General features: G+C 36.7%; 1 protein-coding gene across 1 annotated transcript in view; it reads right to left on the bottom strand.

The window, feature by feature from the left end:
• PSMD14 (proteasome 26S subunit, non-ATPase 14) overlaps window positions 1–13,952 on the bottom strand; it is a 100,690-nt gene extending 86,738 nt beyond the window's left edge. Inside the window, exons 1-3 of the mRNA XM_030325206.2 lie at window positions 13,607–13,952; window positions 7,072–7,195; window positions 4,277–4,328 (exon numbers count right to left, since the gene is read on the bottom strand). Coding sequence (XP_030181066.1) covers window positions 4,277–4,324 — 48 coding nt within the window. The 5' untranslated portion in view covers window positions 4,325–4,328; window positions 7,072–7,195; window positions 13,607–13,952. The remainder of the gene's footprint in view (window positions 1–4,276; window positions 4,329–7,071; window positions 7,196–13,606) is intronic.
• Window positions 13,953–15,375: the final 1,423 nt, after the last annotated feature.

The following is a 15,375-nucleotide window of genomic DNA, read 5'->3' as shown; positions in this document are numbered from 1 at the left end:
TAAAAAGTTAGAAACCCCACATCCACTCTACTTACAAATCATACTGTTTTTAATGAGCACCAGTATCCACTCAAAGTAGTTAATATGTGCCAAGCACTTAAACATAATTGCTATGCATCTACTAAAATGTAAGATACCTAGGTTAAGTAACAATGTTCTTAGAAAATCAATATACTGGCGTAACAATTTCAAATACAAGACAAGCCAACAGATGCTACCGACATTTTACTTAAGAATTCATTTACTTTTGGGGTGCCTGGGTGGCTCAGCTGGTTAAGCATCCCACTCTTCATTTTGGCTCAGGTCATGATCTCATGGTTTGAGTGTTCAAGCCCCACATCAGGCTCTGCACTGACGGTACGGAGCCTGCTTGGGATTCTCTGTCCCTCTCTCTCTCTCTCTCTCCCCCCAAATAAATAAATAATAAAAGAAAAAAAAGAATTCATTTACTTTTTTTTTTTTTAATTTTTTTTCAACGTTTATTTATTTTTGGGACAGAGAGAGACAGAGCATGAATGGGGGAGGGGCAGAGAGAGAGGGAGACACAGAATCGGAAACAGGCTCCAGGCTCTGAGCCATCAGCCCAGAGCCTGACGCGGGGCTCGAACTCACGGACCGCGAGATCGTGACCTGGCTGAAGTCGGACGCTTAACCGACTGCGCCACCCAGGCGCCCCTCATTTACTTTTAAGCTTGAGAAGATTAAAATCTGAAAAGACTGCCCTGTTTCTAAAGCTAAAATAGACCCAAAGACTTAAACTAAAACTTTAAGAGACTGGAGATTATGCTTTAGCTATACCTATCTCTTGAGTTTTGTCCTCACAGCTTGCAGAAAGGTTAGTAGTCAAGACCTAAGTTGGGATAGTTATAAAGACAATCAAGTAGCCAAATTTACAACAGTACATGCATTTAATAAATCATTTCACGTCTTACAGTAATTTCATGTTTGTAAGCACGTTAGCAAATAAAAAAATACATTCGAAATTTAAAGCCACTAGTTTACAAATTTTAATAGTTCTAATAAAACATCTGCTTGTTTCTACTTCAAATTACTGATAGGTTTATATAGGAGACTGTGGATAGATTTAATGATGTTAGCCTATCACTGTTCAAGTATTAACATTTAAAAATGTAATATTTAGGGGCGCCTGGGTGGCTCAGTCGGTTAAGCGTCTGACTTCGGCTCAGGTCATGATCTCACAGTTCGTGGGTTCGAGCCCCGCATTGGGCTCTGTGCTGACAGCCCAGAGCCTGGAGCCTGTTTCAGATTCTGTGTCTCCCTCTCTCTCTGCCCCTCCCCTGTTCACGCTCTGTCTCTGTCTCAAGAATAAATAAACATTTAAAAAAAAGTTTTTTTTAATGTAATATTTAAAAAAAATAAAGCTTCTAGTTGTTTTGTAGGTATGGACACAATAATGAAGAACTAGGAAAAAGTACCAAGGTAAAGTTTTAATAAAGACATTGTGAACAGTTTTAAAATAATGAAGCCCAGTGAAAAGGGAACTAAAGTAGGCCAATAGATTTGGCAATTTGAGCAATTCCAAAATAGTAATGCAAGAGGCCAGTATGTAACCTCACAAGAGTCGATAAAGGTAAGGAAGTAGAATCTTTGAGTATAAGCTGTTGCTCTGGAAATTTTAGAAATAAATGTAAGAAAAGGCTTAATGGCAGAATGCAGTGAAGTTTTGTTGTTTCTGGATACAGAAGACAAACATTTTTGTAGGCAGAGAAAGGGGTCAATTGAAAAGAGCAAAGTTTCAAGAGAGGATGGGATCAGAGAATAAGTGGAAAAATTAGCCATGGAGAAAAGAAAATCACTTAATTTCAGAGACAGTTAAGAGTTGTTAAGATGAAGAACTCTGTTCTGTTCGTAGTCTCATGTTTTAAAAGGGCCATCTGCAAACTTACCAGCAAGTATTCTGCCCCTATTTATAACGACATTATGACTTTTCTGTTAAATAGTAAGAAAGTAACACTCCCCATTTATTTTTGGAGGGATAAAGCAGCTTATGTCTCCTTTTTTACTTTTATTGGCTACTATCCATTATTGAATGGAAAGAGTAGTTATTACCAATCCAAATATCTTTGTCTTTATTAAAAATAAACAATACACAACATTTTATTCCTGTTTATTGAAAAGTAACACACATTTGTTATGATAACATTATTTGTTATTATAACACTTGTTGCAAAAGTAACACTTAAGTATTTGTCAAATAAGTCTAGAACAAGAGTAAAATAAAATGTTAAGAAAAAAATTAATCATTCATTGCACACTAGTATTAGATAAAGGAGATATCACAGAAATTAGCACTCCACAAATTCTCCCTTAAGAGTTTGTCATCTAACTGGGAAGATGAAACACATACATGAAATAACAGATTCTCAAACAACATATTTTTAAGTTCAAAAAAGAATACAGAGGACACATGAGGCGATTAAGTATCAGAAACCAAGGAGAAGTTATTGAACCAAACTTAAGTTTTTCACTTACTGCAAAGGTTTGCAGTGGTCACTGAGATACAATATAGCTCAATCTGTGGTCAATAAAACCTTATTTCATGTCCAGAAATTTCCCCAGCATGGATTTGGATTTCCAGCATGGATATATAATTTATTGCATCTAATGCTTAAGAAAAATTACTTTGGTATTTAAATTTGCTGCAACTTCTACTAAGGCAAAAAAAGAAAAAGAATTCTACTAAGGCAATTACCATTGCCTACATTTTGCAGGTAAAACTGCAGTACCTACATACTACCTCAGCTCACTTCTGACACTTTCATATGCCTTAATGTTGTTATTGCTCATTTCAGAATACATTAGGGAATTCTAGAAGTTATCTAGAATGCTTATAAAAGTATGGACACAGCTTTGGAAGGGTCAAATTCAGAGAGGCTCAGGCCTCTTAGAATGGATTACACAGCTCTTACAAAAATGAAGAATCATAAAGAAACATGCTGACAGTAAATGAACCTGAGAAATATTCAACACTAATAAAAGTAAAAACAGCTGATGTCTACACAAGGATGCAATACAGAATCACAAAATGATTCCAATTTTCTAACAGGAGAAAGTTTATTAGTAGAAGCCATAATAGATCTACTCAAGGAATTTGGGTAAAAGTGCCTCCACACTGAAAATACCATGAAATCCCAAACAAAACTTTCTTTCACCAAATACAGACTACTTTAAATGAAGGAAGACAAACTCACTGCCAGTGATACGGAAATGAGGGAAAGCTGGTAACTAAAAAAAAGGGTTATAAAGATAGGTTATAAAAATATTCTCGGGTCTACAAACCAGCCCCAACAGAAGGCAAAAATAATAATAATAATAATAATAATAATAATAAATAAAAATAATAAAAAAAATATTCCCAGGGGTGCCTGGCTGGCTCAGTCAGAAGAGCATGCAAGTCTTGATCTCAGGGTTGTGGGTTCAAGCCCCACACTGGGTGTAGAGATTACTAAGAAAATAAATAAACTTTAGGAAAAAAAAATTCCCAAAATTTGGTCATTAAACAACATATTACATAAAAGTCTCAGGAAAAGAATAACACATAGTTATCACTTTTGTGAATGGAGGACTGGAAAGATAATCAGTGCAGAACTCAAAAAATGGCAAAAGTTTCTTCTTCAGCTAAAAGCAGAATAAATACTTTGAGACAAAAAAAAAAAAAAATCTATCTACAGACTGTTTGCCCAACAGCATGAAGGTAAATATAGTATTAAAAGTGAAAACAAATTTAGTTTTAATAGGAATGTAAGAAACCGTATATACCAAATTTAAAAAACAAAAGAGATATTACATATTAATTCACCCATGTATCATAACTACTATAAGGAATCCATCAGTTTTAAAATTGTACATACAAACATTCTATGGGTCAGTTTTCTCAATGTTGCCAAGAGGATGCCATGTTTACTTTTTCATGTGTTACTTCTAAAATCTACATTGTAAACCCAGAAATAAGATATTTTGAGTCCTTTTTTTTTTTTTTTTACTAAAAGGCAAGATTGATAATCTCACATACACTCAAATTTTAAATTAAAAAGTAGAAAATTCTTATTCCTAGGAGAAAATAATTAAGATAATAGAAAATGTTCTCCACATGTTATTTACTGTTGCAATACAACAACCAGCAATAAGGTAAGCTTCTTACCATAAGGTTATCTGTGAGACAATTTCTTGGGAGTGATTTCTTTCTCTTTGGGTAACTAGAGAAAGACATGTAGTTTACACACACAAAAAATACTAAAGGTCTATATATACTAACCTGGCCCAGTCCAGGCATACCTCCTCCAAGTCTAAGAAGTCTGTCCATATTTCTAGGAAACAGAAACAAAGGAAAACGTTCCTAAGCACAAAACTGTTTACTCAATTGCTATCTATATAATTCACCTTCAGTCACTCAGTATGTCAAAAATATTGGTGGTAATTACAACACAACATCAGACTTCCTGTTAATTAACACCACATATTAATTCAAGAAGCTGTCTTCCATGCTAATTAACAGACCTTACTTTACTGCTTTGGTTTTGGGTTATCCCCGATTTTAAAGACAAGCAATCTTAGCATACTTTCAAAACTTTGCTATCATTAAGTTAATTATATTTTCTCATTGTTATCTAATAAAGTACCCGAATGAGGAAAAAGTGCCTGAAATGCTTATCATATGTATGATTGAATTTCCTTCAATTTGTCCAGAGTATACAAATAAAAATCCTCACTTTTAAATTAAATTTTAACATCCTCATTAGTAAGTTCTGTGCTAATTAACTTACAGCTTGTCAGTTATCATCAAAACTACATGTGAAAGACATTGTGAGCAGATTATGGATCTCTGAATTAGCATCAAAGCCTTTTTTAAAACGAACTCATTATACTAAAAGAAATATTATAAAGTAAACATTAAATGCATGAAGATAGTGTTCTAGAACCTACGCAGACATTTTGCATTATTTCAGATGTTGTGTAGACATATACCTTTTTCACTGAGGAAATTCAACTGCTGTCTCAATTATAATTTTAGAGTTAATCAATACAAAGATTAATTTTATCAATCTAGAATAACTATAGAAGACATTCTTATAAGCTTGAAAAACTCAGAAGAAATCAAAGAAATAGCAAGAGTACCAATATGGGCTCAAATGAAAAAAAAGAGTAACCAAATGATAAAAAATTAATATCAGTACAGCTAAATGTTGTTAAATGTTAAACATGGCAATGAAGCACTTCTTCTACTTGAAAATCGCTAGTGCCTTAAAATTTCCTTTTCTTTCTAAATATATGCTTTAGTGGGGCGCCTGGGTGGGCGCCTGGGTGGCTCAGACCGACTTCAACTCAGGTCACGATCTTGCGGTCCAGGAGTTCGAGCCCCGCGTCGGGCTCTGGGCTGATGGCTTGGAGCCTGGAGCCTGCTTCAAATTCTGTCTCCCTCTCTCTCTGCCCCTCCCCTGTTCACGCTCTGTCTCTCTCTGTCTCAAAAATAAATAAACGTTAAAAAAAAAAAATTTTTTTTAATAAAAAAAATTTAAAAAAATAAATGTATGCTTTAGAAAATGGTATTACAATTTATATTCTATATTAAATGCTAACAAATTAGTCATCTGTTCATGTTATTTTACTAGTTAGAACTGCTATACGAACTAAAACTTAATAATATACTCAAGATCATTACAGCCTAATCATTTTTGCTGAATCTTGCTAACAATTTACTTCTATATTTAACAATGTTAATACTCTAAACTTTACTCAAGTCCACATATAGGAAACTTGCACAAATGATATAGGCATGGAATTTTCACAAAGTGAATACTCTCCCATAACCACCACCTAGATAAGAAACAACATTATCAGCACCTAAAAACACCTGTCATGCCCCTTTTTCCAGTCCCTACCACCACGCAAAGATAGAATTCCAACTTCTAATGGCATAAACTAGTTGTTTTTGAATTTTATATAAACAATTTATAAACAACTTTATATCAACAAGTCTGTGAGATTCACAATGGATAAATTCACTTTAAAAAAAGAAAGGCACACAAGAAAACTTGATAGTCCAGATAAAATTTCTGCTTTACAACGTTAACACATCCTCCTAATAGCAACATTTACAAACAAAATCTCCATCAAATTCTCATTAAAATTCCTCAACTCAAATATAGCATTCAATACATGGCACTTTTTAAAGTCTATAAACGGGGGGTGGGGGGAACCTGAATATTTTAAAATATTAAAGACATTTCTCTAGAATATATTACCAAAGGAAAAAATTCTTTTGTACCATTTCTAGCTTATAAACTTAAAGAAGAAATGGTAAGAAAACTAATAACAGTATACTTTAGACATTATATACATTCCAGGCCAAAGTCGATTCCCAGCTGTGTTCAGTTTATCTATTTCCCCTGTGTTGTTTCTGATGACTTTACACAGACTCCAGATGCTGTGAATATACATGAGCGATGTGGGGAGCAGAGGGAAAGAAAATCTGGCAGGTCAAATTTGTGTTTTTAGCAAAATTAGATGTCTCAGCAAACAGGAAAAAATATTTAACAAACTAAAACAGTTTAGATAACATAATGAGATTTAATAAAAATATTAACATTTGGAAATGAAATACATTGATAAAGGTTCTAAATCACACTACTTTTTTAAAAAAATTTAATGTTTATGTACTTATCTTTTGAGATAGAGAGTGAGAGAAAGCAAGCCAGGGAGGGGCAGAGAGAAATCCCAAGCAGGCTCTGCGCAGTCAGCATAGAGCCTGACGTGGGGCTCAAACTCATGAACTGTGAGATCATGACCCCAGACGAAACCTAGAGTTGGAGTCACCCAGGCACCCTAAATCACACTACTTTTTAAAAGAGTTTATAGAAAGCAAATAAGAACAAAAATGCTAGTTATCTAAATGACTTTCATGAGCTCTTAAATCTGGTCATCTATCACTTATTTATAATTTGATGTATGTTAAAAAAAAGGATACATTTTCTGTTTTTTTTAAAAGATACATTTTCATATATCATATCCTAAAAACAGTAGGCAAAAATTATATACATTCTTAATTCTCACCTGGTCAGCAACTACAACTCTTGTGGTGTTAAGCTTCAATTCGTTGTTTGACAAATTTCTTCTTAAGCTCCTGCTAATACTGACAGGTATAACTTTTCCCAAGTACTTTTTTTCTCTCTCTCTCCTAGAAAAGTAAATAAGATATGATTACTTTGAGAACTATGGAGGAAAATATGCCAAGAGCTTTAAACGAAGCAAAATTCCTAAAATTGAAATAGAACTCAAAATTGATTTTTAATCACCAACTTCAGAAGAATATGGAAGAAATAGCATCCCAGAGAGCTACAGAGCAAAGGATTGACCCCACATCCAAATTTTGTTCCTAAGTTTCTTTTTTGAGCAGTTTTAGTTATATTTAAGGATTGACATTTTATGACTTTTAGTCTTTCTAGAGGTGTTTCAAAGACCAGAGAAAACTTACTCATATTTTTAAATAGAACATTCTATTGTGCAATTACTATATAGGTCCACTGCACATTACATACAAACCTATGATGTACTATGGAATCTTAGTAATGTTATTTTTCCTGTATTTCAAAGTTTGCTATTTCATTATCAGAGGAATTTGTTTGTCATTTCTTAGTCAATTATTCCCAACTACACCAAAAAGACTGAAAAAAAAAAAAAAACCAAGAAAATGGAAGAATAAGAATTATCCAAAATGATGCAATAGTGAAATACATTATTGCTATTGCTTCATCCTTCACTTCTTATTGTGCTGTCCAAAGCATTTACCACTTTTCAAAAACACATAAAGGACAAGAGACATCACCTTTGTAGTCTTTTTAGCTTTCATTTGAGCACAGCTAAGAATTCAGAACTTTGCATATTATACTCATAATGTCCAAGAGAAAACTGACAGAGAAAAAAAGTTTTGCAATTATTAGAGAATCACAAGGTGAATGTAAAAAACAGGTAACACTCTAGTCTCTAACAATAACAATAAAATCGGTGGTATAAGCCAGGGTTTCTTCAGCACTATTGACATTTAGAACCAAATTTCTTGTTACAGGGGGCTGTCTTGTGCATTACAGGATGTTTTGCAGCATCCCTGGCCTCTACCCATTAGGTACCGTTAATACGTACCAAGTCGTGATAATCAAAAATGTCCCCAGACATTGCCAAATGTCTGCTGGAAGGGCAAAAATCATTCCCAGTTCAGAACCACTGATATAAACAAAATCTCAGGCTATACATCTTCAAATGACAATACCCTAGATCTTCTCGATCTTAAGAACTTCTTAAGATCTGAAGATCTTCTCGAACTTAAGAACCAATCATCGCTGGAAACAGTTTGGGAATTCTTCAAAAAGTTCAACAAAGAATGATCATATGACCCAGCAATTCCACTCCTAGGTATATATCCAAAAGAACTGAAAATAGGTATTCAAAACAAACTCTTGTACATGCAGATTTATAGCATCACTATTCACAACAGCCCAACGATGAAATCAACCCAAATGTCCATCAAAAGATGGAAGGATAAACAAATTCACATGATGGAATATATGGAATATTATTAAGCTATAAAAAGGAATGTAGTACCATCATGTTATATTATGAATGAACCTCAAAACATTATGCTATATAAAAGAAGCCATGCACAAAGGTCACAAACTGTATGATTTCATTTATATTAAATATCCCAAATATATGAATCCATAGAAAAGGAATGCAGATTAGTGATCGCCAGAGGTTGCAGGAAAGGTGTAAAATGGAGAAACTGCTTAAGGGGTAAGAGATTTTACTTCAGAATGATGGAATCGTTTTGGAACTAGATAGAGATGGGGTAGCTACACAACACTGTGAATGATTTTGGCTCAGGTCATGATCTCACGGTTGCTAAGTTCCAGCCCCGCATCAGGCTCTGTGCTGATAGTGCTGAGCCAGCTTGGGATTCTCTCTTGCCCTCTGTCTCTGCCCCTCCCCTGCTCACTCTCTCTCTCAAAAATAAATAAACATTAAAAAAAATTTTTTTTAAGTGGATCAATGAGTGAACAGTATTTCTAAGACTAAAAAAGAAAAACTTTCTCATCCGGTTGGGAATTCAACAAGAAGGACTTCATTACACACTATTTTACAACAAGAACCTGTTTTGCTAAGAGATGTATAATGATGTCGATGAAGCTCATATGTGGACAAATGCTGAAGTGTCCACAAAGATGAACAAAAGTAAACAGATAATGTAGAATGAAAAAAATCACTGGACTAACTCTATTGGTGTTTATAAATCTAAAAGCAAAAAACATTTTGTGAGCAGAGATGATAGCCATCCTCTCTTTAATAAAATTACGAGCTATCAATGTTTTCACAAGTATTGCAATTGGGAAATGGAAAACTTCCAGAAATGGATGGTGGTGACAGCTGCACAACATGAATGTACTTAAAGCCACTATACATCTAAAAATGATTAAAATGATAAATTTTATGCTATGCATACTTTATATGAGGGTTAACAGCTATGACTCTGTGTTACAAGTGCCAGGACTCAAATCTTGCTTCTAATACTTACTAGCTCTGTGTCCTGGGGTCAGTTACCTCCCTGAGACTCAGTTTCCTTATCTGCAAAATGGGAATAAGGACAGCATCCACCTTATACAGTTGTTTGGATTAAAGAAGACAATGGACATAAACAACACTTAACATAATGCTTGACATATAGTGAGTAAACAAGGAGTGCTAGCAGCTCTCCTCAGCACCACTTTCCTTAGTATGGCTACAGTTCATACAACAAAGATTTTTCTTCCCACATGCTTTGCCACTTACTGAATTTCAAAACAATAGGTACATTTCACAGTACTAAATGAATTACACTGGAGAAGAGGGACTTGAATTTTGCAGATTTTAGCAAAAGGGTTTATAAAATTAAAGTGTTAAACTATAACATAAAAGACAATACTTCCAATTCTTCAAAATAAAAGCCATACAGGGGTGCCTGGATGGCTTAGTTAAGTGTCGGACTTCTGTGCTGATAGCTCAGAGCCTGGAGCCTGCTTCAGATTCTGTGTCTCCCTCTCTCTGCCCGTCCCTCTTTCTCTCTCAAAAATAGGAAGGAAGGAAGGAAGGAAGGAAGGAAGGAAGGAAGGAAGGAAGGAAGGAAGGAAGGAAGGAAGGAAGGAAGGAAGGAAGGACGGTAGGAAGGAAGGAAGGAAGGAAGGAAGGAGGGAATGAAGGAAGGAAGGAAGGAAGGAAGGAAGGAAGGAAGGAAGGAAGGAAGGAAGGAAGGAAGGAAGGAAGGAAGGAAGGAAGGAAGGAAGGAAGGAAGGAAGGAAGGAAGGAAGGAAGGAAGGGCCGGCCATAGAAAACTTCTATGGATCTAAACCAAGTTTTTACACCTACCAAAAAGCAGGGGACCCAAGAGCTCATTCACGATATGATTAACTTTACTTAAAACATTATCAGATAATATGAACAAAGTGTTTAGCTGTAACTAATATGTCATATATAATGTTTACAATCCAAATTGGTAACAATACAAAATAAGTATCAGTACTTTCAAAAGGTTGTACATCAAAAGTTGATGATTTTCGGGGCACCTAGGTGGCTCAGTCGGTTGGGCATACGACTTTGGCTCAGGTCATGATCTCAGTTAGTGGGTTCAAGCCCCACATCGGGCTCTGAGCTGACAGCTCAGAGCCTGGTGAATGCTTCAGATTCTGTGTCTCCCTCTCTCTCTGCCCCCGCCCCCTGCTCATGTTCTGTCTCTCTCGCTCTCAAAAATAAATATTTAAAAAAATTTTTAATTTTTTTTTAAAAGTTGATGATTTTCTACTTCTTCATCTCCCTAAGTTAGTATCTGGTTAGAACCTGATACAGTTAGATTGTGTTCCTGATGGAATTAAAATAAATCAATTCTCAAATACTTATAGGAAATGTATGGAACTATGAATAACTCTAAAAACAGATCCTTCAAAACTATCTTAATCTGGATTTGGAATGTGGCAATTTTTTAACTCTTCAATCTTTTCACAAGGGACAAGGGACACCGTTTTCCTAGTAATTCATAAAATTCAACAAATCATGAAGGCCTTAGTTGTTTGAGTTTATCATTGTTTCTTAGTTCAATTTTCATTTTTTACTCCCCAATCCATGCTACAGTTACATTACTTTTCAGACTGATGCTAAATCTTTTACTCCATATTTGTGATCTCACTGTATTTCTAATTCCTCTACTCTGATTTGTGGAAAGTAATTGGAAACGTTTTTGACTTTCTTAAAGGCTTTCTTCAGTGGAAGAAACAGAGTCGATATTAAACTTTTAATTATATAAATAGGATTTTGAAAGCAAGATTTTTCCATTTTAGAACAGTAAAGATGGAACTGTTACCAATATCTTTTCTTGTGCTGTCTCCTAATTACAACTTTCAATTAAACATTCATTAAATACAAGTTTCCCCCTCTTATCCAAAAGCAGAATGTTCCTATGAAAACCTTCCTAAGTGGAAATGGTATAAATCGAAGAAAACAGTTACCATTTAGTAAAAGCGAAAATCCTCTTCAGATTTCTATCTGTTAGCAAAAATGGGTATAATGCAGGTCTTCTGTAAAAGTGAAGTGGGGTAAAGCTAACTTTCAGATAGCAGGGAAAACCTGTACTATTTTGTGCATAAGGTGATACAGAAATAGAGCCACTAAGAAACTCAGTTAACTTTCACTGAAAGAATTTATACTCTATCTGGGGAGGCATGATATAAACCCATCAAAAAATACATATAGTGAAAGGCAGCAGGGTAGAGCCAGAAAGGCTCTGAAGGCTATCATACCTCAATTTGAATCTGGGCTTTATGACCTACTCTCCGTACGATCTGTAAAAAGTTACCTTCTTCTCGTCTCTAGACTTCATCCATAAAATGGGATAATAATTTACCTCTTGCAAATCAGTGTAAGAAAAAATACAAAGCACCTCTTATAGTGCCTGGAACGTTTATAAGGTACTCAATAATTACTGCTATTGTTATGATCATCTTAGAGCCAGAAGCGATTATTTAATCCAATTCTCATTTTACAGATGGGGACACCAAAATATCACAAAGCAGGATATGAATGTCAAAGGAGTGCAACAAACTGGGTATATGACAAGTTCATTAGTAATAAATCATGTGAATTTTCAGGTCAGACTTTCAGAAGTGGACACTGAATTATGAAATGAACACTCTATATAATGGAAAACAAAAGCACAATCTCTTGTTACTGATAATCAAACATAGGTTGTAAACCTACATACTAAAAACAAGGTTTACATCACAAGCATAAAAATAAACGCAAAAATAAGCTTTACATTAAAACAGCAAAATATTATTTACCAAGCAACCCTGAGGAGAAAAAACAATCTCCCAAAGTCAACAGGTGAGGCTTCATTGAAAGATGACTTCAAAACTGTTTTCTGACAATATCCAGGGTTTTCACTAAATATCACTTCACTGAACACAACTTAATTGTAGTTAATGTCCCACTTCTGTTAAATTTGTTTAAAACATATAAACTTTAAATGAGCCAGTTGCTAGCCTTACTGGACAAAACAAAAAAGCCACCATTGTGTTAATTATCTCCACTAACATTGTATTCAGTTCTTTTTTGTTATTTTGACATTATAGTGGCTGACTTATTCCTTTACTCATAAACATTAACTTAGTAATAAAAAACATATTTTTGTAGCAATAAAAAAAAAAAAACTTACACCTTAGAACTGCATTTCTATGCTAATTTTTAAGGCTTCTTCCCTGCCTTTCCCATGAATCTTTATCAACTTTTAAGTTACCATTTTTTATTTCAAGACTTTTTCATTCGGTCACCAAATTTACATTCCAACTCTTCCGAAAAGTTTACATTTTTTTCTTCTCTTGAAAGAGACAAAAGTACGTCCCAAGGAAAAGTTCCAAGAGGTAACACAGAGCAGATTTCTACTTTACTGAAAACAGGAAATGCTACCTATTCACCAACAACTACTCAATTAGGACAAACTGAAAGTAAGCTAAAAAGCATAGCCGAAAAACCACACTTTGCTTTGGAAAGTTTCAAGGCTAAACACCAGTGCATCTCTGGGGTTTTTGTCCGGTTTTTGAAGGGAGCTGAAATCTTAACACTAAGAAAAAAAGGGGTCAAGGCCCATGGGTAGCACAAGTGATAAAGCAAGCATGCCTTCACTGAAAAAGTTAATTTAATTCTCTCTCCCTTGTTTCCTCTGCCTTCTTTGAAGTTTTTCAACACCGGAGTAACTATCAATAGAGCACACACACACACACACACACACACACACACACAGAGGCCATACACAAGGATTCTCCTGGTGTCGGGAGAAGACGGTCCCCCAAATGTGATGAATTCAGCGAAGCAGAAACTCCTGGAAGAAGGAGACTACATCCAGAGAGGCCCGAATTACCGGCGAGGAGTACGAAGGAGACTGGACTCCTCCCTCAGGGCCCAGGCCTCCAGCGGCAACCCGACTGGGCAACGTGACTCAGGAAGGCGCGGGGCCGGCGGCGGCCTAGCTCGGCTGCCTCCGCGGACCTCCGGGGCCCTGCCTTCCCCGTCTTACCTGAAAGCGGGCGGGGACGGGAGGCCGCGGTCTGGATTCTCGTCTCCCACCTGCGGTGATGCGGAGGCGGCGAAGACGGCAGTAGCTGCAGCGGCGACTCAGACTCCGCCGGGCTCTGGCTCCGCGAACCGGCGATGAATCAGCCCGATTCCATTCAAAAGAGTCGCCCGGGCCTCCGCGGCGAAGCACTTCCGGGTTCACTCCTCTGCTTCGGCTTCCGTTCCCCCGACGGCCAATTGGAGACGGCTCGGGAGTTCGGCGGGCGTCCCGGAGGCCTGCGCCACCCGGACGGCACGGGCAACCCCGCTTCTCCAGGCGAGGCTGGGAGGGCGGGACGGAAGTTAGCGCCGGCGCCGCTCCCGCCCCTCAGACATTCACCCTTTTCTCCCCCCCCACCTTTTTCTCTCCTCCTCTTCGCGTCCAGGCCGCGGTCGAGCTCTGGGACGCCCGCCTACTGGGCCCAGGAGGTGACGGGCTAGGAAATGTAACTACAGGGTTGCAGAAACCAGAACCCCTTTCGTTTGGGTGTTCACCACGGTCCTACTCAAAAACTGAAAGGTTCGTCTGAACTCGGTCATCTGAGAAGCAGAAAAGGGAGGGGTGTAAAGAGAGGGGAAGTCGGTCAGGGATTCTTTTCCACACTGCAGTCTACCCGCCTCCTTGTTTTCGCCGCTTTCCAGGGATTGGATTTCAAGGAAAACCAACGTTTCCCAAATGTTAAATCCACCTATTTTAAGCCCAATTTACAGGGCTCAAAAAAAAACACTTACTGACGTTTCTCCATAGAATTAGCATCAATAACGTTTCACCCATTATCTGCTCTGTGCTAAGTTTTCAGATAGCAAAACCACCCAAGAAATGACTGATACTGACGAATTTATATCATACTTCGCAACAGGCTCTGTTTAGGGCAACACGTTCACCAAGTCCCTCTCACTTTATCAAATATATTCCAAATAATGAGCATCTTTAAAGCATTCCTAAATCAAAAATGATGAATCCCCTGGATAGAGGGAAAGGAGGGATTACAGCATCTGAATCCAAAGCTACTTGAGTAGGCATAATTATACTGAATTTCCCTCTTAAAGATAGTCCATTTCTATCTAAAAAAAAAAAAACAAAACAAAAACATGGGTTATTTTAACCATAGGTAATACTATATTTGGATCAACATCTTTATGTTTACCCCCAAACCTGTTCCTCTTCTATTTGCTTTTTTTCAGTGAATGAGCCTATCCTTCAACTGGTTTCCCTAATCAGACCTACGAGTTGACATTTCCCTCTTATTCACCTATTCCCACTGGCCTCCCAACTAATAACCCTAGAAATCATGAAGGATTTAAATCTATAAAAGACCTTTTCCGATCCACCACTCACCTTTTACCATTCCCTCTGCTTCAACCTTAACTCAAACCTTAATTACTTTTTTCCTAGAATGCAACAATAATTTTAATCTCCCTGCCTTCAGTTTGTCCCCCTTCAATGCATTCTCCATTTAATTAACAAAGTTTTTTTTCAGCTGCATAAGTACAGTCATGCCCCTTTGCTTAAAATTTCACCAGTGACTCCCCCAACAATCAATACAAAGGTCAAAAATCTCTCAACTTTGTTTAGAACACTCTTGCTTCCAGCCATACTAAAGTATTTAGCTAAGGAATGAGATGTCCATAGGGTCTATGAAAAACTCTGAGTCATTCCTGGGAATCTAGAAGGTAATATGCACGCTTAGGGGCGTGTGCCTACCTAGGGCCCTGTGAATGCTGGGAAAG

This window comes from Lynx canadensis, chromosome C1 (assembly GCF_007474595.2).
Source record: "Lynx canadensis isolate LIC74 chromosome C1, mLynCan4.pri.v2, whole genome shotgun sequence".
Taxonomy (NCBI): Eukaryota; Metazoa; Chordata; class Mammalia; order Carnivora; family Felidae; genus Lynx; species Lynx canadensis.
This window is presented reverse-complemented; position numbering and strand designations above follow the sequence as displayed.